Here is a 15,834-nt window from a genome sequence, read left to right as displayed (position 1 = left end):
TAAAAAAATTTTTTTTTTATGCTTACTCTTCTTGGTTAGAATATCTAGGCTAAATAATGTAAACATAATTGTTTCCATAATTTTTCCTCTTTATCAGGATTCAAATTTCAGTTCATTTATTTTAGTAGGGAATAGATGTTCCTTTGTCCTACCAACAAAATTGTTCAGATATGACTTTTGTTTTAGAATTAGAGTTATACCTTTGTACAGATAGTTCATAGATAGATAACCGTTTAAGACTGGAAGGAACCATAAAAGGCCTTTAACATCATCTAGTACAGCCTCTGGAGAAGGCAATGGCACCCCACTCCAGCACTCTTGCTTGGAAAATCCCATGGACGGAGGAGCCTGGTAGGCTGCAGTCCATGGGGTCGCTAAGAGTCGGACACGATTGAAGACTTCACTTTCACTTTTCACTTTCATGCATTGGAGAAGGAAATGGTAACCCACTCCAGTATTCTTGCCTGGAGAACCCCAGGGACGGAGGAGCCTGGTAGGCTGCTGTCTATGGGGTCGCACAGAGTTAGACACGACTAAAGTGACTTAGCAGCAGCAGCAGCAGCACAGCCTCCACATTTCTTGGGTTAGTCATCTGGGATCAAGAGAAAATAATAACAGATAACATTTATTAAGCTATTATCTCACATAATCTTTATAAAACCCATGGAAAGCAGTGGCATCACTATTATAGCTTTAGGAATTGTTTTCTTGGTAAATGTCCTTCATAGTTTAAACAGTTTAGTTCTGTGCAGGAGAGAGTAACAATATTTGTTATTTAATTAAATAATTAATATTTATATTAATAAAATACTGGTTATTAAAAGACATTTCACATCTACTATTCAATACAGTAAAACTGTAGTATTTAATGTAGGTATTATTATTTTTAAAGACGTTTTCTTACTCTTGACACATACACATTTTAATAAATGTTTCTGTCTATACAGTATTTTAAAACATACTTAATAAAATTCTATCTTATTTTTTTCTTCTTGATTCTGTGATCCTGGAATTCAAATTAGATTCATTTAATTTTTATTGAATTTTGGTATTACTTTGTCAGTCATATAGTATATAATAAAATGTGTGTCTATATGTATGTGTCTATATATATATATATACACGTGTATATGTAGTATAGCTATGTTGATAAATTAGATATGTGTTAAATTTTAATGTTTTACTACTCTGGAAATGTTATTTCTTTATTGTCTGCATTTCATTAATTTTTGTTACCTTTAAATATCTGGGCAGCTGAGAGGAGTTGTTTGTTTACATTAGTACAATGATGAAAACAATCACTACAGTTGACCCTTGAACTCGAGTAAAGGCACTGACCCTCTGTGAAATTGAAAATCTGCCTGTAATTTATAGTCTGTCCTCTGTATATACAGTTTGGTTCCTCCATATCTATGGTTCTGCATACCTGGATTCAACCAATCATGGATTGTGTAGTATTGTTGTATTCACTATTGAAAAAAATCCACATAGAAGTAGACCCATGCAGTTCAAACTCACGTTGATCAAGTGTCAACTCTATGTACTACATTTATATTATAATAGAGAATATTTCATTGAAAGGCTTGAAATCTTTTTTTATACTTTGTTGGATTTTATCTCTGTTCTGTATGTAGTAAGTTGCTGCAGTCATGTCCCATCTTTGAGACTCCATGGACTATAGCCTGCCAGGCTCCTCTGTCCATGGAATTCTGCAGGCAAGAATACTAGAGTGGTTGCCATTTCCTACTCTAGGGGATTTTCCTGACCCAGGGATCGGACCTGAGTCTCTTACATCAACTCCTGCATTGGCAGGCAGGTTCTTTGCCACTAGTGCCATCTGGGCAGCCTAGACTTTACATATCCTGGCTCAAATAGATATTTTTTCTTACTAATTTCAAAAACTTTGTCCATCATTTGCTATTTATATGTTAAATGAAATAGATTTCAAATCGAAAATTTTAGTTTTTCCTGACTTCACAATTTATAACAAACAATAGATTTTGCCCGTGTTAGATGACCAATGGCATCCATTGATTCAGCATATATTTTATGAAGGTCTCTGGTGTCAGGCACACTTCTAGCTTTAGGGCAGTGGGAGAGAAACACAGGCATGGGCCTGCCCGGATGGATCTAATAGTCAGTGCTGTTTCCTTGATTTTAGATCCAAATAGTTGTTCTTGTACACTAGGATTTATCTGCCTTGATCATTATTTTTAAGGAAAGAATTAGAGAATTGATGCTAATCAAAACCTACGGAACATACAACATTCATTTGTATTATTGCTTTGCTTCCAAGTTATGAATTCTAGCACTCAGCCATTGGTTCAGTTTGCTGAGGGATGTTTTTCTTTGAATCGAATAGTAATTTTAGTAAAATGTGCTCTAAAACATTTAGTTTTTAAAAAGTTGTGGTAAAATGTACTTATCATAAAAGACATTTTAGCCATTTTTAAAGCGCACAATTCATTAATTGCTTTTACAGTGTTGTGTTCGTAAAGAACTCCCCTGCTAATGCAGGAAATGTAAAACATGCGGGTTCGATCCCTGGGTTGGGAAAATTCTCTGGAGAAGGGCATGTCAACCCACTCTAGTATTCTTGTCTGGAGAATCCCATGGACGGAGAAGCCTGGTGGGCTATAGTCCACTGGGTCGCAAAGAGTCGGACGCGACTGAGCGACTTCACTCACTCACTCCAGTATTCTTGCCTGGTAACTCCCATGGACAGAGGAGCCTGGTGGGCTATAGTCTGTGAGGTCACAAAGAGTCAGACATGATTTAGCAACTAAACAACAACAACATTAGAGAAATGACAACAACATTAGAGAAATGACAACAACATTAGAGAAATACTGCTTATTTTCTTCCTTTTTCAGGTCTAGTCTCAAGAATATGAATTCTTCCAGCAACCCATATTTAGTGTGATCTACTTGTATTTAACTGAATTCTGAACTTGTCATTTTAATTAGAATGGTTCCTTTTGATTTGTACGTGTTCCTTATTTCTGAATATCTATTAAAAATGCATCATCTTCCATTTGACTGTCATTTTATATTTGTTTGCTCCTTTTGGAGCAATGAAATAGATCCACATGAAGTTTAAAGGAGATCAAACTAAATGTAAACATGTATCACGTTTCATAAGGAAGGGAAGAAAGATTGGGAATTAAAGACTGTGGTACACGATAAAGTCTGACAGTCTCAGACACAACTGGTTTTCTTCCCCTCCTGCTAAATGCCTGGAACAAGAAGCCCATCCAACATAAAAGATATTTAGGCCTGTGATCTAAAAGAGTTCAGTCCCTCAAACACTGGTCATGAGTTGGACTCAATAGGAAGGATTGTTCAGTACATCCTCCATCTGTATTAATCTTTGTGCTGAAACAAAAATACAGCTGTTTAAAAGAGTTTTAAAAATTATTTCTGAAAGAGTATTAAATACCCTATTCAGATTACCTTTTTTCCCCTAAAATGTGGTTTCCTTGGCTACTTCTCTTCCTCATTTGTAACAATCACACACTCCTGTTACACAATAAAGAAATGGAGAAATTACCAAAGACTCTTTCTCAGACAATTATTTTAGAGTTTTAGACAGCAAATAAAAATTTAAGAAAATAAGTATGAAAGTCATTTGAATTTTTACTTTACCTGTTAATTAAGAAAATTTGTATTATTTTGTCTGGTAGTATATGAGTATATTTTTCTTTTGATATGACAACAGTATAATTTTCATTTTTGTTTATTTTTAAAGAATGACAGTCCTAATGAAATATATTTTTTACAGCTAAAAGATGGTGGGAAAGCATCCCAGGCAAACGTAAGAATAGGCGACGTGGTTCTCAGCATTGATGGAATAAGTGCCCATGGCATGACTCATCTGGAAGCCCAAAACAAGATTAAGGGTTGTACAGGCTCTTTGAATATGACTCTTCAAAGGTAAATTTTTTTCATTTGGTTCTGATAGAGAAAACAACACTGACGAATGTGTTTCTTGTGTCTGATTCATGTGTTAAGTAAGAAGCATTTTCTACTGCCATTGTTTCAGGTAGATAAATAAGAAATAGAATGACTTTTAAATTGGCTATTGAGCAGTATGAGAACTGGTGAAAGCTTTGGTTATAAGGCATGTATTCACATACTTGTAACTATTGTGTGTACAGTTTCAGAGAGTTTAAGAATTTCTGCAATTTCTCAGTAGAATGCAGCCTAAGGATTCTTGTTATAGGGTAAAACTCTTGACCTTAATATTTTAGGCAGGGTATTAGAAGGTATTCTTTTAAAATATTTGGCTTTTCTTTTACCATAAGTATGTTTTTTGCCTTTATACCCCTGGATAGAAAAATATAATTTTAATATATTTATTTGAGGTCCAAATTTTCTGAACTTAGTTTGGCTTCAATTTTAAAATAGCTAAACATCTTGTTGATTATATGATATCAGGTCTTTTCAGCATCCCAACATTTGAACTGTATTGAGATCACTTGGATTGCTGCTTAAAAATACTGCTAGGAAACTTGTACTATGGAGAACAGTGTGGAGATTTCTTAAAAAACTGGAAATAGAACTGCCAAACGACCCAGCAATCCCACTGCTGGGCATACACACCGAGGAAACCAGAATTGAAAGACACGTGTACCCCAATGTTCATCACAGCACTGTTTATAATAGCCAGGACATGGAAGTAACCTAGATGTCCATCAGCAGATGAGTGGATAAGAAAGCTGTGGTACATATACACAATGGAATATTACTCAGCTATTAAAAAGAATGCATTTGAATCAGTTCTAATGAGGTGGATGAAACTGGAGCCTATTATACAGAGTGAAGTAAGCCAGAAAGAAAAGCACCAATACAGTATACTAATGCATACATATGGAATTTAGAAAGATGGTAATGGTGACCCTATATGTGAGACAGAAGAAGAGACACAGATGTAGAGAATAGATTTTTGGACTCTGTGGGAGAAGGCGAGAGTGGGATGATTTGAGAGAATAGCAGTGAAACATGTATGTTATCATATGTGAAATAGATCACCAGTCCAGGTTCGATGCATGAGACAGGGTGCTCAGGGCTGGTGCACTGGGATGACCCTGAGGGATGGCATGGGGAGGGAGGTTCAGGATGGGGAACTCATGTACACCCATGGCTGTATCATGTCAATGTATGGCAAAAACCACTACAATATTGTGAAGTAATTAGCCTCCAATTAAAATAAATAAATAAAAAAGAAAAAAAAATACTGCTAGGAATTAGACTACCTGGAAGTAAGGACCAAGAATTATATATTAATCAGTTTTGTTTGATTGTTATTAAATACAAAGTTAGAACCACTTCAGTGTCTTAGGTTGAGGGGGGAAGGTAGAGGAAAGAGAGAATAGAAGGAGTGTTCTTGAATAATGGCTGTGAACTTGTAGATTTATAAGGAAGGTAGTCATGAAATTAAAAGACACTTATTCCTTGGAAGGAAAGTTATGACCAACCTAGATAGCATATTCAAAAGCAGAGACATTTCTTTGCCAACAAAGGTCCGTCTAGTCAAGGCTGTGGTTTTCCCAGTGGTCATGTATGGATGTGAGAGTTGGACTGTGAAGAAAGCTGAGCACAAAAAATTGATGCTTTTGAACTGTGGTGTTGGAGAAGACTCTTGAGAGTCCCTTGGACTGCAAGGAGATCCAACCAGTCCATTCTGAAGGAGATCAGCCCTGGGATTTCTTTGGAAGGAATGATGCTAAAGCTGAAACTCCAGTACTTTGGCCACCTCATGCGAAGAGTTGACTCATTAGAAAAGACTCTGATGCTGGGAGGGATTGGGGGCAGGAGGAGAAGGGGACAGCAGAGGATGAGATGGCTGGATGGCATCACCGACTCGATGGACGCGAGTTTAAGTGAACACCGGGAGATGGTGATGGATAGGGAGGCCTGGCGTGCTGCGATTCATGGGCTGTCAAAGAGTCGGACACGACTGAACGACTGAACTGAACTGAACTGTGAGCTACTGTTTACCAGGTGGTCATGAAGGGTTTTAAGCAAGTCTTGCTTTTGATAATTATATTAATGGAAAGGTTCTGTGTTCTATAAAATTTGGAAAATGCCATTTCCCCCTAAAACATTTCATGTCGTTGTCATTGTTTAGTTGGTAAGTTGTGTCCAACCCTCTTGTGACCCCATGGACTGTGCCAACCAGGCTACCGTGTCCATGGGATTTCCCAGGCAAAAATACTGGAGTGGGTTGCCATTTCTTTCTCCAAAACATCTCATAGTCTTCCATAAATTGTTTTTATTATGAGTCTTTATGAGGGAAATAACGTATGCTATATCTTCCTATTATTTTTAACTATGAAACCTTTTTATTCTTGGAGTCTCTCCTGGGAGGATTTAAAGGATATATATAGGGTAAATTATATGTAATTTTCTGGATGAGTATCAATTTTGTCTTAAAAGTGAATAGGAGAAATCTAGAAAAACTTAGAGATTTACTCTACTATATCATGACTTTCTGACCAGTTCCCGTTTGGGAGCATGTGTATGTCTATCTGTATGTCTTTGTGTGTTTCTGTGTGTGGAATTCCTTTCAGTGGGACTGTTGAATCAAAGTTAATGTGTATTTAAATTTTGAAAGCTAGTAGCTGTACATTTCATTGGATACAAAAGTAATCAATGAGAAAAAATAACCTTGCTAAAAAGTTCTATTTTGATAGTCTCTGTTCTATATATTGAGACATGTAACACAAAAATTGTTACTAATTAAGAGAAAATAGGCATTTTTAATGACAGGCATTTTTACTAAGTATGAATTTTGTAAGGGAACCAAGAAGTTAAGAAGCTTAATGTGTCATGAGATATCAACACAACAAAGCAAGTACATTGTTAGGTTGTTTCTCCTATTCACAAGTTAAAGTTTATGTGTGGTATAAACTTTTTTTCTGGGCTGTATATGGTTTCTTTCATAGTAGCCTACTTGTTCTCATATTGTGTTCACTATTTTATGACCTAGTACAGTATCTTATTTTCTGTTGAAAAGACTCTAGGTTCCATGAGAGTAGATGAAAACCAGATGTTACCCTGTTTGGATGGGTTTCTAGTTTGAGTAATCTGCTACTGATTTTAATATAGATTGTTTTAAGCTACTTAAATGCAGAATGTCACAAGCCAACTTGTTACAAATACTTGGAGATACTACTTAATCTTATCTTCATATATCTGAGTATGGATATTCAGAGACCTACAATATGAGAGAGAATTTTAGAGTCCTGTTTTTCATTGTTATTATTCTCAATTTTTCGAACACCTCTTGTGTTAGGTTATGTCAACCTGAAAGAGATTTGCATTTAAGAGAATTCATGGTATAACCCTCACAATGCTACTGAAGAAACACTTTTTGCTTTTTTATGAAAAAAATAAAACTTTGAAGAGTTATCTTTAATCTTTCCCTATACTAAGGCTATTTTCTTCCTAAGTTCTCTTTTTTATATCAAAGCAAAATTTTTTCCCCACTCATTTATGAATTTGAACAACAACATCCTTACTTGGCTTCCAGTCAGCTTACCCTCTTTATTCCACCTCTCACCAACTAGTCTGCTCAGGATTCTTCCAAATTGAATAACCTACAATAGCGCTTTCTCTGTTTTCTTCCTGACTAGTACTCACCTTTACAGACTTGTCTTTAGTCTGGTTTCCCTAGAAGCAGAACCTGAGATGGGATTCATGTACAAGTGATTTATCAAGAGAGTTGTTTCATATGTTACTTACAAGGGAGTGGATGAAGCAGGACTGGGAAGAAGAAACTGAGATGAGCAAGGATATGGTTTCAGGGGATGTCTATCTTCAGCTTGCCCCAGGAGAGAACTTGGGAACAACACTGTACCATGGAGTGAGTCTTGTCTTGAGGGAACTGGGTTTTTGTCCCCTCTCTCCTGCATTTGTTAGTCATTGGCCACCATTGTCCTGGAAGTGTGTGTGTGTGTGTGTGTATGTAGGGGAGGGCTAGGAGCTTCTGTGGCTTCCACAGAAAGTTGCTGTGTGAATCATTAGTAGCAATATAGGGAGCAGCTTGGAGCTATGTGTACCAAACCAGTAGACTGGTTCCAGAGGACCCACGCTGGGTGCTAGCATCATGTGCTGTGAGACTGCATCCAGACTGAAGACCTTTGCTCAGAGGATTAGGCTTTCTGTGACCCAGGCCCAATCTGGGTGTCCTCCTCAGATCATCACTACTCATCAGCAGATACCATCTTTCCATTTAAGACAGGTTTCTTACTGTCCCTCACATGCCTTTTTGTCCTCTTACAAACTTGGCTTCATATGGAATGCCTTCCCATATCTTCACTGCCAGTGAGTGCTTCCACATCCTCAGACCCCATATTGAAGCTCATCATCCCGACATAGTCTTTTCTAACTTGCAGTTTGTTCCTTTCCCCCCTCTAAACTCCTGTGACAAGTTTATACTGTTTGACTTAGCATTTAATTGTATACTAGATATAACCAGGACTGTCAAGACAGATTCCATGAATCATATACAAGGAAGCCTAATTGGTTAATAGTCATACTTTATACTGCCTATGTAATTAATTCACGTACATTAGTTCTATTTTCTTGAAAGCAACTAGACTCCTTGAAAGCAAAGACCATATTTATTTAGACTGTCAGTGTTTGACAACATCTTGTATAGTTTGGTGTTTTCAGTGTCATTTGATTGGTACCAGCATTATTTCTCAAACTTGGCATTATTTATTTATTCCATAAGTATATTTGAGCCATTACTATATGCCAGGCACTGTTATAGATGCTAAGAACATTGAGCAGTGAGCAAAACAAGCAAAAATCCCTGTTCTCATTGTGCTGATCTTTTAGTGAGCAGAGACAGACAATAAACAAGTAAAAGTGTGTAATATATTACATGATGATATACTATGTCATGGAGAAAAGCAAAGCATGTAAGAGGCATAGGGGACACAGGAGCGGAAAATTGCAATTTAAAATAGAGGTGGTCAGGAGAGCCCCAGGGAGAAAATTATTGGATACCTGGATCATGAGTGCCCCAGGCAGAGGGCAAGTTGGTACAGTGGCCCTGTCGGGAGGCCAGAGGGCTTGGAGAGAGTGAATGAAGGCAGAAGAGTCAGAAGTGAGGTCAGAGAGGTAGTAGGAAGTTCATGGAGATGAGACAGGACTTGTAGGACCCGTGGGTCACTCTAATGTTTGTAATCAAGTTTAAGTTTTCCAGAGGTCTGAAACAAACCTTGTGCGTACCAGGACCCAGACCCCAGAGAGAATGAGACAGAACTGTGTTTGAGTGTCTCCTGCAGAAGTACAGGTCAGCAGTGGACTGCTGCAGGGGTAGGGGCTCTGGGTGCAGTAGACCTGGGTATGACATAAGCCCTCTTGGAGGAGGTGGCCTTAACCCCACCACAGAACTTATACAGGACTGGGGAAGCAGACTCTTGGAGGGTACAAACAAACCTTGTGCACACCAGGACCCAGGAGAAAGGAGCAGTGACCTCACAAGAGACTGACCCAAACTTGCCCGTGAGTGTCCAGGAGTCTCCGGTGGAGGTGTGGGTCAGCAGTGGCCTGCTGCAGGGCTGGGGGCACTGAGTGTAGCAGTGTGTGCATGGGACCTTTTGAGAGAGACCGCCATTATCTTCATTGTCTCCACCATAGTTTGGCCTTGGGTCAAATAACAGGGAGGAAACCCAGCCCCGCCCATCAACAGAAAGTTGGATTAAAGTTGGATTTACTGAGCATGGCCCTGCCACATTCCCCACATTCCCACATTCCCCCTCAGTCAGTCTCTCCCATCAGGAAGCTTCCATAAGCCTCTTATCCTTCTCCATCAGAGGGCAGACAGACTGAAAACCACAATCACAGGAAACTAACCAATCTGATCACATGGACCACAGCCTTGTCTAACTCAATGAAACTATGAGCCATGCCGTGTAGGGCCACCCAGGACAGATGGGTCATGGTGGAGAGTTCCCTTGCTGTCCAAGGGACTCTCAAGAGTCTTCTCCAACACCACAGTTCAAAAGCATTAATTCTTCGGCACGGTAATAAAGTTCATATACTATTTCCATTGATATCCTAAAATAATACGATAACTCAGTATATTCTAGTATCTAATGAATATAAAGGTGTGAAAGATTTCATTTCGATTTGTTTTTTACCTTTGCATAGGATTAGAAAATATTTTTTTTCCCCTGAAACTGGCACTGATTCTAAGAGCACTAGAAACTAGACAATGAAAAATTATATTTCAAATTATTTTTCCTCTTGTGAGAATCAGGCAAATTGTATTGTGCTGTTTTTAACCATCAAGTGCTTTTTGCCTATGTGTTTGATTCACATCAAAGTGGATCATTTAAAAAATTATGTTATTTTAGCTAATAAAAGAAAAAAACTATTTTCTGAAGCTTTGATGTCAAATAACTCTATGAGCTATATTAGAGTTGGAGCCTATGAATAAGATTTTTAACTATTTCATTTCAGTAATTCTTTGCATAACATAGATAAACTTGCTACTGACTTACTGTGTGAATTGGGATAAATTGCTAAATTTCTGGGCCTTAATTTTCTTGACTATAAAATGAGGTCATGAGTATTTCTGTGTTCCCTAAATTCTGTTTCTTGTTCTGGTTTTTCAACTGTAAATGGATAAGTTCCCTAGAGCTTGCTATTAGATCAAACTAACTTAAGTTTGCTTGTTTTGGCTGAGAGAATCGGGAAATTGGACTTTCTTCTTTGGAGTTATCTTAAACTGTGCCAGGTTAGCAAAGTCACTTGTACTACCCTGCCGACTTTAAGGTGAAAGGTAGGTCAGACGGAGATTCAAACAGCACTTAATCATTAAAAAAAAATACTTATATACATTTTCCCCTATTTTATATTTTAAAATTAATCCTCAGAATCACAGAAAATATATGTAACTTTTCTAATCTTCCTTGGTTTTTGTTTTTACATTATTAGTAGTGGCATGTCTGTGGGTTTGTTTACTAATTTACTTTGGTTCCTTAGACTTCATTTAGTATATAGCTTGTTATGATTGGAAGTGAGAGATCTAGAAGGATTGAGTATTGAAAAATATTGATATACTCTCTTACTGTCTCCTCCTTTTTCCTCATCCTTCAAACAACAAAAAAATTGTCAGACATCCAGTAACTACTACTAATGAATGACACATTGGAATAATTTAATAGGCACATTGAATTTCAAGAAAAAAGAAGTCACTTTGGTACCACACTGAAGCTGTTGGCCATCTTTTGTTCATTTTAATGGATTGCTTAACATCCTGTTACTGTTAAATTTAATGAGTTCAGCTCTGTTCTTTCACTATGAGCATAGAGACAAGATTTTAAAAAGTTTTTTTTTTTTTTTAATCCAAGTTTTCAGTTCTCTCGGATACTTCAGTTCCTGTGAATTAAAAGGCATTTAGTTTGATCATCTTTTCTTTTAGTTGGAGTTGCACATTATCCCACCCACCTCGGGTTCCTTTTTGACCTTTGGTGTTGCACATGCTTTTTGTTTATTTCTTTTTTTTGGCTGTGCTGGGTCTTATTGCTGCAGGGGCTTTCTCCAGTTGCAGAGCACAGGGGCTGCTCTTCGTCGCAGTACCCGGGTTTCTCTTTGCTGTGGCTTCTCTTGTTGTGGAGCTCGTAGTTGCGACTCCCGGACTCTACAGAGCACAGGCTCTGTAGTTGTGGTGAATGGGCTTAGTTGCTTGTCAGTATGTGGGATTTTCCTGGACCAGGGATGGAACCCCTGTCCTCTACATTGGCACCACTGAGCCACCAGGGAAGCCCTTCATATGCTTTTTGAATGTGTTTTCTGCAGTTTAGATTTTACTGTTTGTATGGTCATTTATATTGGTTTTAGGTTCTCTTTTTGTTTGGAGTATAACATTTGCAGGACTGTGATTAAACTTTCCTCCACCTCATCATTAAAATTAGAAGTGCTGCTTAGGAAAGGGGGTGAAGGCTTTTGCGCAAATTTGCAAATTTGCTTCTTTTGTGCAAATCTTTTCACATATATCATTAAATCCTCCCATCTGTCCACTGAAGAATGAGTTAGTATACCCATTTTCCAGATGATTTGTTTTATGGTATCAAGAGTTTATGTGACTTGCCTAACAAACTTAGGTTATGTCAAAGACTGTGCCCTCTCTACTTTTTTTATACTAGGACTTAGTGACTATGGTCACCTTATAAAATGTGATAAGATAGGATTCAGTTAGGGTAACTCTTTGACTCTTTTAATTGAAAACAACAGTGTCTCTTTTCACTCTAACCTTTTTGTGTTCTGTAGTAAATATTATGCATAAATTATTTCCTATATGCTTCATAGATCCTATATGGTAGAACAAAACTAAAAGAGATAAAGGAGGCTAAATAGGTTGGTGGGTCACTAGACAGGAACATTCATTTGGGTACTGATTTGTATACGTAAGTTGCCTGTCCTAAATCAGAATATCATCTTTCTTTTTCTCTCTCAAGTTTATCAGCCTGTTGACTATATTTGCTAAATTATTTATGTATTAATACCTCTTCAACAGGCTTCTGTATGTATCCCATGAATAACTCAGGGTTCAAGAATTTAAAAAAAAAATATGTTTTAAAGACTTTTTGCTCAATCTGACACTGACAGGAAAAGATACCGTAACTGTCAATTAACAAATCAATCAGCAGACATGAAAGAGAGGTATTTCTCTTTTCTTCATTTCAGTAGGGATAAAGACTGTTGAAAATGAACTTGAAGTCTCAAGTTAGTGCATCTCTTTTGATAGTAGCGATTTGACAGTAGCAGATTTGCTAAATATGAGTTCATCAGGTTGTATTTTGCATTTTGAAATTCTTACCTGAACTTTGCCTCTTGAAAGCACGCAGTTATTTTTAAGGATAAAAGTCTTATTTACTTTTCTGAAGGAAAAAAATTACTTCAGTAATAATTCTAAAAAATAATATATTAAAAGACCTGTTTAAAGCTTTATTGTAAGTTTTTAATTTATAGAATATTTCATATGCACAGTTTTAAAACAAGGCCATGAAGTAGAGTTATAAAGAAGGGGACTGGTAATAAAACTGGCTTTGGTTTGGTTTGGTATAAATCTTGATCCCACCACTTCCTAGCTGTGTGACCTTAGGCATATTACTGAGTTCAGTTAACCATTTGTAAATGGGCATAGCATTGTAATAATTGCCTTCAAGGCAATGGCACCCCACTCCAGGACTCTTGCCTGGAAAAATCCCATGGATGGAGGAGCCTGGTAGGCTGCAGTCCATGGGGTTGCTAAGAGTCGGACACGACTGAGCGACACTTTCACTTTTCACTTTCATGCATTGGAGAAGGAAACAGCAACCCACTCCAGTGTTCTTGCCTGGAGAATCCCAGGGACTGGGGAGCCTGGTGGGCTGCCGTCTCTGGGGTTGCACAGAGTCGGACACGACTGACGCGACTTAGCAGCAGCAGCAGCAGAGCTCTTATAACAGAGAAGGAAATGGCAACCCACTCCAGTGTTCTTGCCTGGAGAATCCCAGGGACGGGGGAGCCTGGTGGGCTGCCGTCTATGGGGTCGCACAGAGTCGGACACGACTGACGCGACTTAGCAGCAGCAGCAGAGCTCTTATAAAGATTAGATGAAAAACACATGTAAAGAACCTAGAACATGACAGAGATAAGTTTTGTCTCCTTTCTTCCTGTTTCTCGCTTCAGTGTAAGTAACTATTAATACAGTACCCATTGTAAGGTTACTTCCAGGAGGTCATATTTATTTTGTTTCTTAGCAACAAAATGGGTGTGACTAGAGGGAAATAGGGAGAAAATGAGAGGGCAGTCGGGTAAGTAGTTATCTTCGAAAGTCAGAAAGATGATGATGCCAAGTGTTAGAAGAAAGGATTCTTTAGTTAAGTGAGTGGTTTTTGATCATACAGCTGTAATTAAAGCTTTTTAAAAGCATGAGGATATATAAACATTATGCTGAGTGCCAGCTAACTACTGCTTTGGCTAAAAAATTGTCTCAACCAATAATTTATGGCAGCGAAGAGAAATCAGTATACACCTAGACTTGTTTATTTGGCTAATTCCTCTTGTTATCCTTATAGGAACAATGCAGATGTAATTCCTTTTTATTGTGAGTTAACCCAGAAAGACAAGCAAAATAATTTTTTTTTCTGACACTCAACCAAATTCATGTGTATTCCCTTTAATTTCCTGAGTAACATTAAAATCAAGTTAAATTGCAAACTTTTGGACTGTGTTTTTATGATACTTGAAATAATTTTCCAAGTTTTCATCAACACTATCATTACTTAAGTTTAGTTGGAAAATTTCATAGTGTTCTAAATTTTTGACAATTGTACTTTTCTATATTTACCTTATGACCGGAAGCCATAAAGGGTAGATATAAAGAGAATGATTTATGATTTCTGCCTTTAAAGAATTTGTATCTATTCATTAAGACATTCATTGAGACAAGAAGAGACAGAGGTGCTACATAGATTCAAAGAGGGCAAGACCCAATTGAAATGAAAAGGCTTCCTGGAGGTGCTGAATCCTGGGCAAGACCTTGATGAGAAGGCCATCTCGTGGAGGGGGCCAGTCCCCAGACATCTCTTGGGAGGAGCGCGTGGGCTATTTTGCAGTGGAGATAAGAATAGAAGTTAGATTTGAATAGTGCTTTGCAGATTTTTAGACATTGAGATATTAGCAGTTTTGTTTAAAAAAGTGACAGTTTCAGGATAATGTTTAGTGAGACTGCTTGTAAAAAGGTGGAGAGAGAAACAGGGAGACTGATCAGGCAGTGTTGCAGTAATATGGCTGCTTGAGGGCTTGGAATGGAAAACAGAGGAGAAATGTAAGAAATGAGAACTTGTGAAGAGTAATTCTGAAAGCCACAATAACAGTGTGGATGTGAAGAAAGAGGGGCGAACCAAAGACTGCTCAGGTGTCCAGCCTGCTTTACCCAGGCTCCATTCTCCTTTCACCTTCTCCTTTTTCCTCTCCTCTCTGGCGTCTGCTTCTGCTGCTGTCACGTCTCTGAAACTATGTTCTCACAGGTTCCTCAGACTCAAAACTGAGCTCTATACTCTATACTTCTCAGCAATTAGCATCTCCTGCCACTTAAATTGATGAAGGGCCTGCCATTCTCCCCATTACCCAGCTCAGAAAGACTCTTTCCTTGTCTGAACCTCCCACATTCTACTCTGTTCAGTGCAGTTTATATAGGTCTCAAAACAGGGAAGATAACAGGGAAGTTATCTTCCCTGATAACTCAGTTGGTAAAGAATCTGCCTGCAGTTCAGGAAACCCTGGTTCAATTCCTTGGTCGGGAAGATCTGCTGGAGAAGGAGTGGGCTACCCACTCCAGTATTCTTGGACTTCCCTTGTGGCTCAGCTGGTAAAGAATCTGCCTGCAATGTGGGAGACCTGGGTTCGATCCCTGGATCGGGAAGATGCCCTGGAGAAGGGAATGGCAACCCACTCCAGTATTTGTGCCTGGAGAATCCTGTGGCCAGAGGAGCCCGGTGGGCTACACTTCATGGGGTCACAAAGAGTCGGACAGGACTAACTAACAACCAACCAAAACAGACCATGATATAGAATAAATTTGCATAGCCACAGGGTGTGGTGGTGAAGAGAGGTTCAGCTCCTAGTCACAATGCCTGTATCTTAAACAGAAAGTTTAATATCCATCTGTTTGGTATATACTAATCGAACATTTGCAGTGCTGATCACTGTGAATAGAAAGGAAGTCTTCACACCTGCCCTCAAGGAGTTAATAGAGTGGGGCACTGATTTCTAACCTTAAATAAAGACCTATTTTTTCATTGTCAAATATTTCTTGGGTAATCCT

General features: G+C 38.2%; 1 protein-coding gene across 10 annotated transcripts in view; it reads left to right on the top strand.

Moving 5' to 3' along the window:
- The window catches only part of PDLIM5 (PDZ and LIM domain 5), a 402,175-nt gene that overhangs the window by 239,804 nt on the left and 146,537 nt on the right, over positions 1–15,834 (top strand). For all 10 annotated transcript variants that reach the window (XM_070790876.1, XM_070790875.1, XM_070790879.1 and 7 more), the window contains one exon: positions 3,781–3,932. In XM_070790876.1, the coding sequence (XP_070646977.1) occupies positions 3,781–3,932 (152 nt within the window). The remainder of the gene's footprint in view (positions 1–3,780; positions 3,933–15,834) is intronic.

Source organism: Bos indicus, chromosome 6 (genome assembly GCF_029378745.1).
Source record: "Bos indicus isolate NIAB-ARS_2022 breed Sahiwal x Tharparkar chromosome 6, NIAB-ARS_B.indTharparkar_mat_pri_1.0, whole genome shotgun sequence".
NCBI lineage: Eukaryota > Metazoa > Chordata > Mammalia > Artiodactyla > Bovidae > Bos > Bos indicus.
This window is presented reverse-complemented; position numbering and strand designations above follow the sequence as displayed.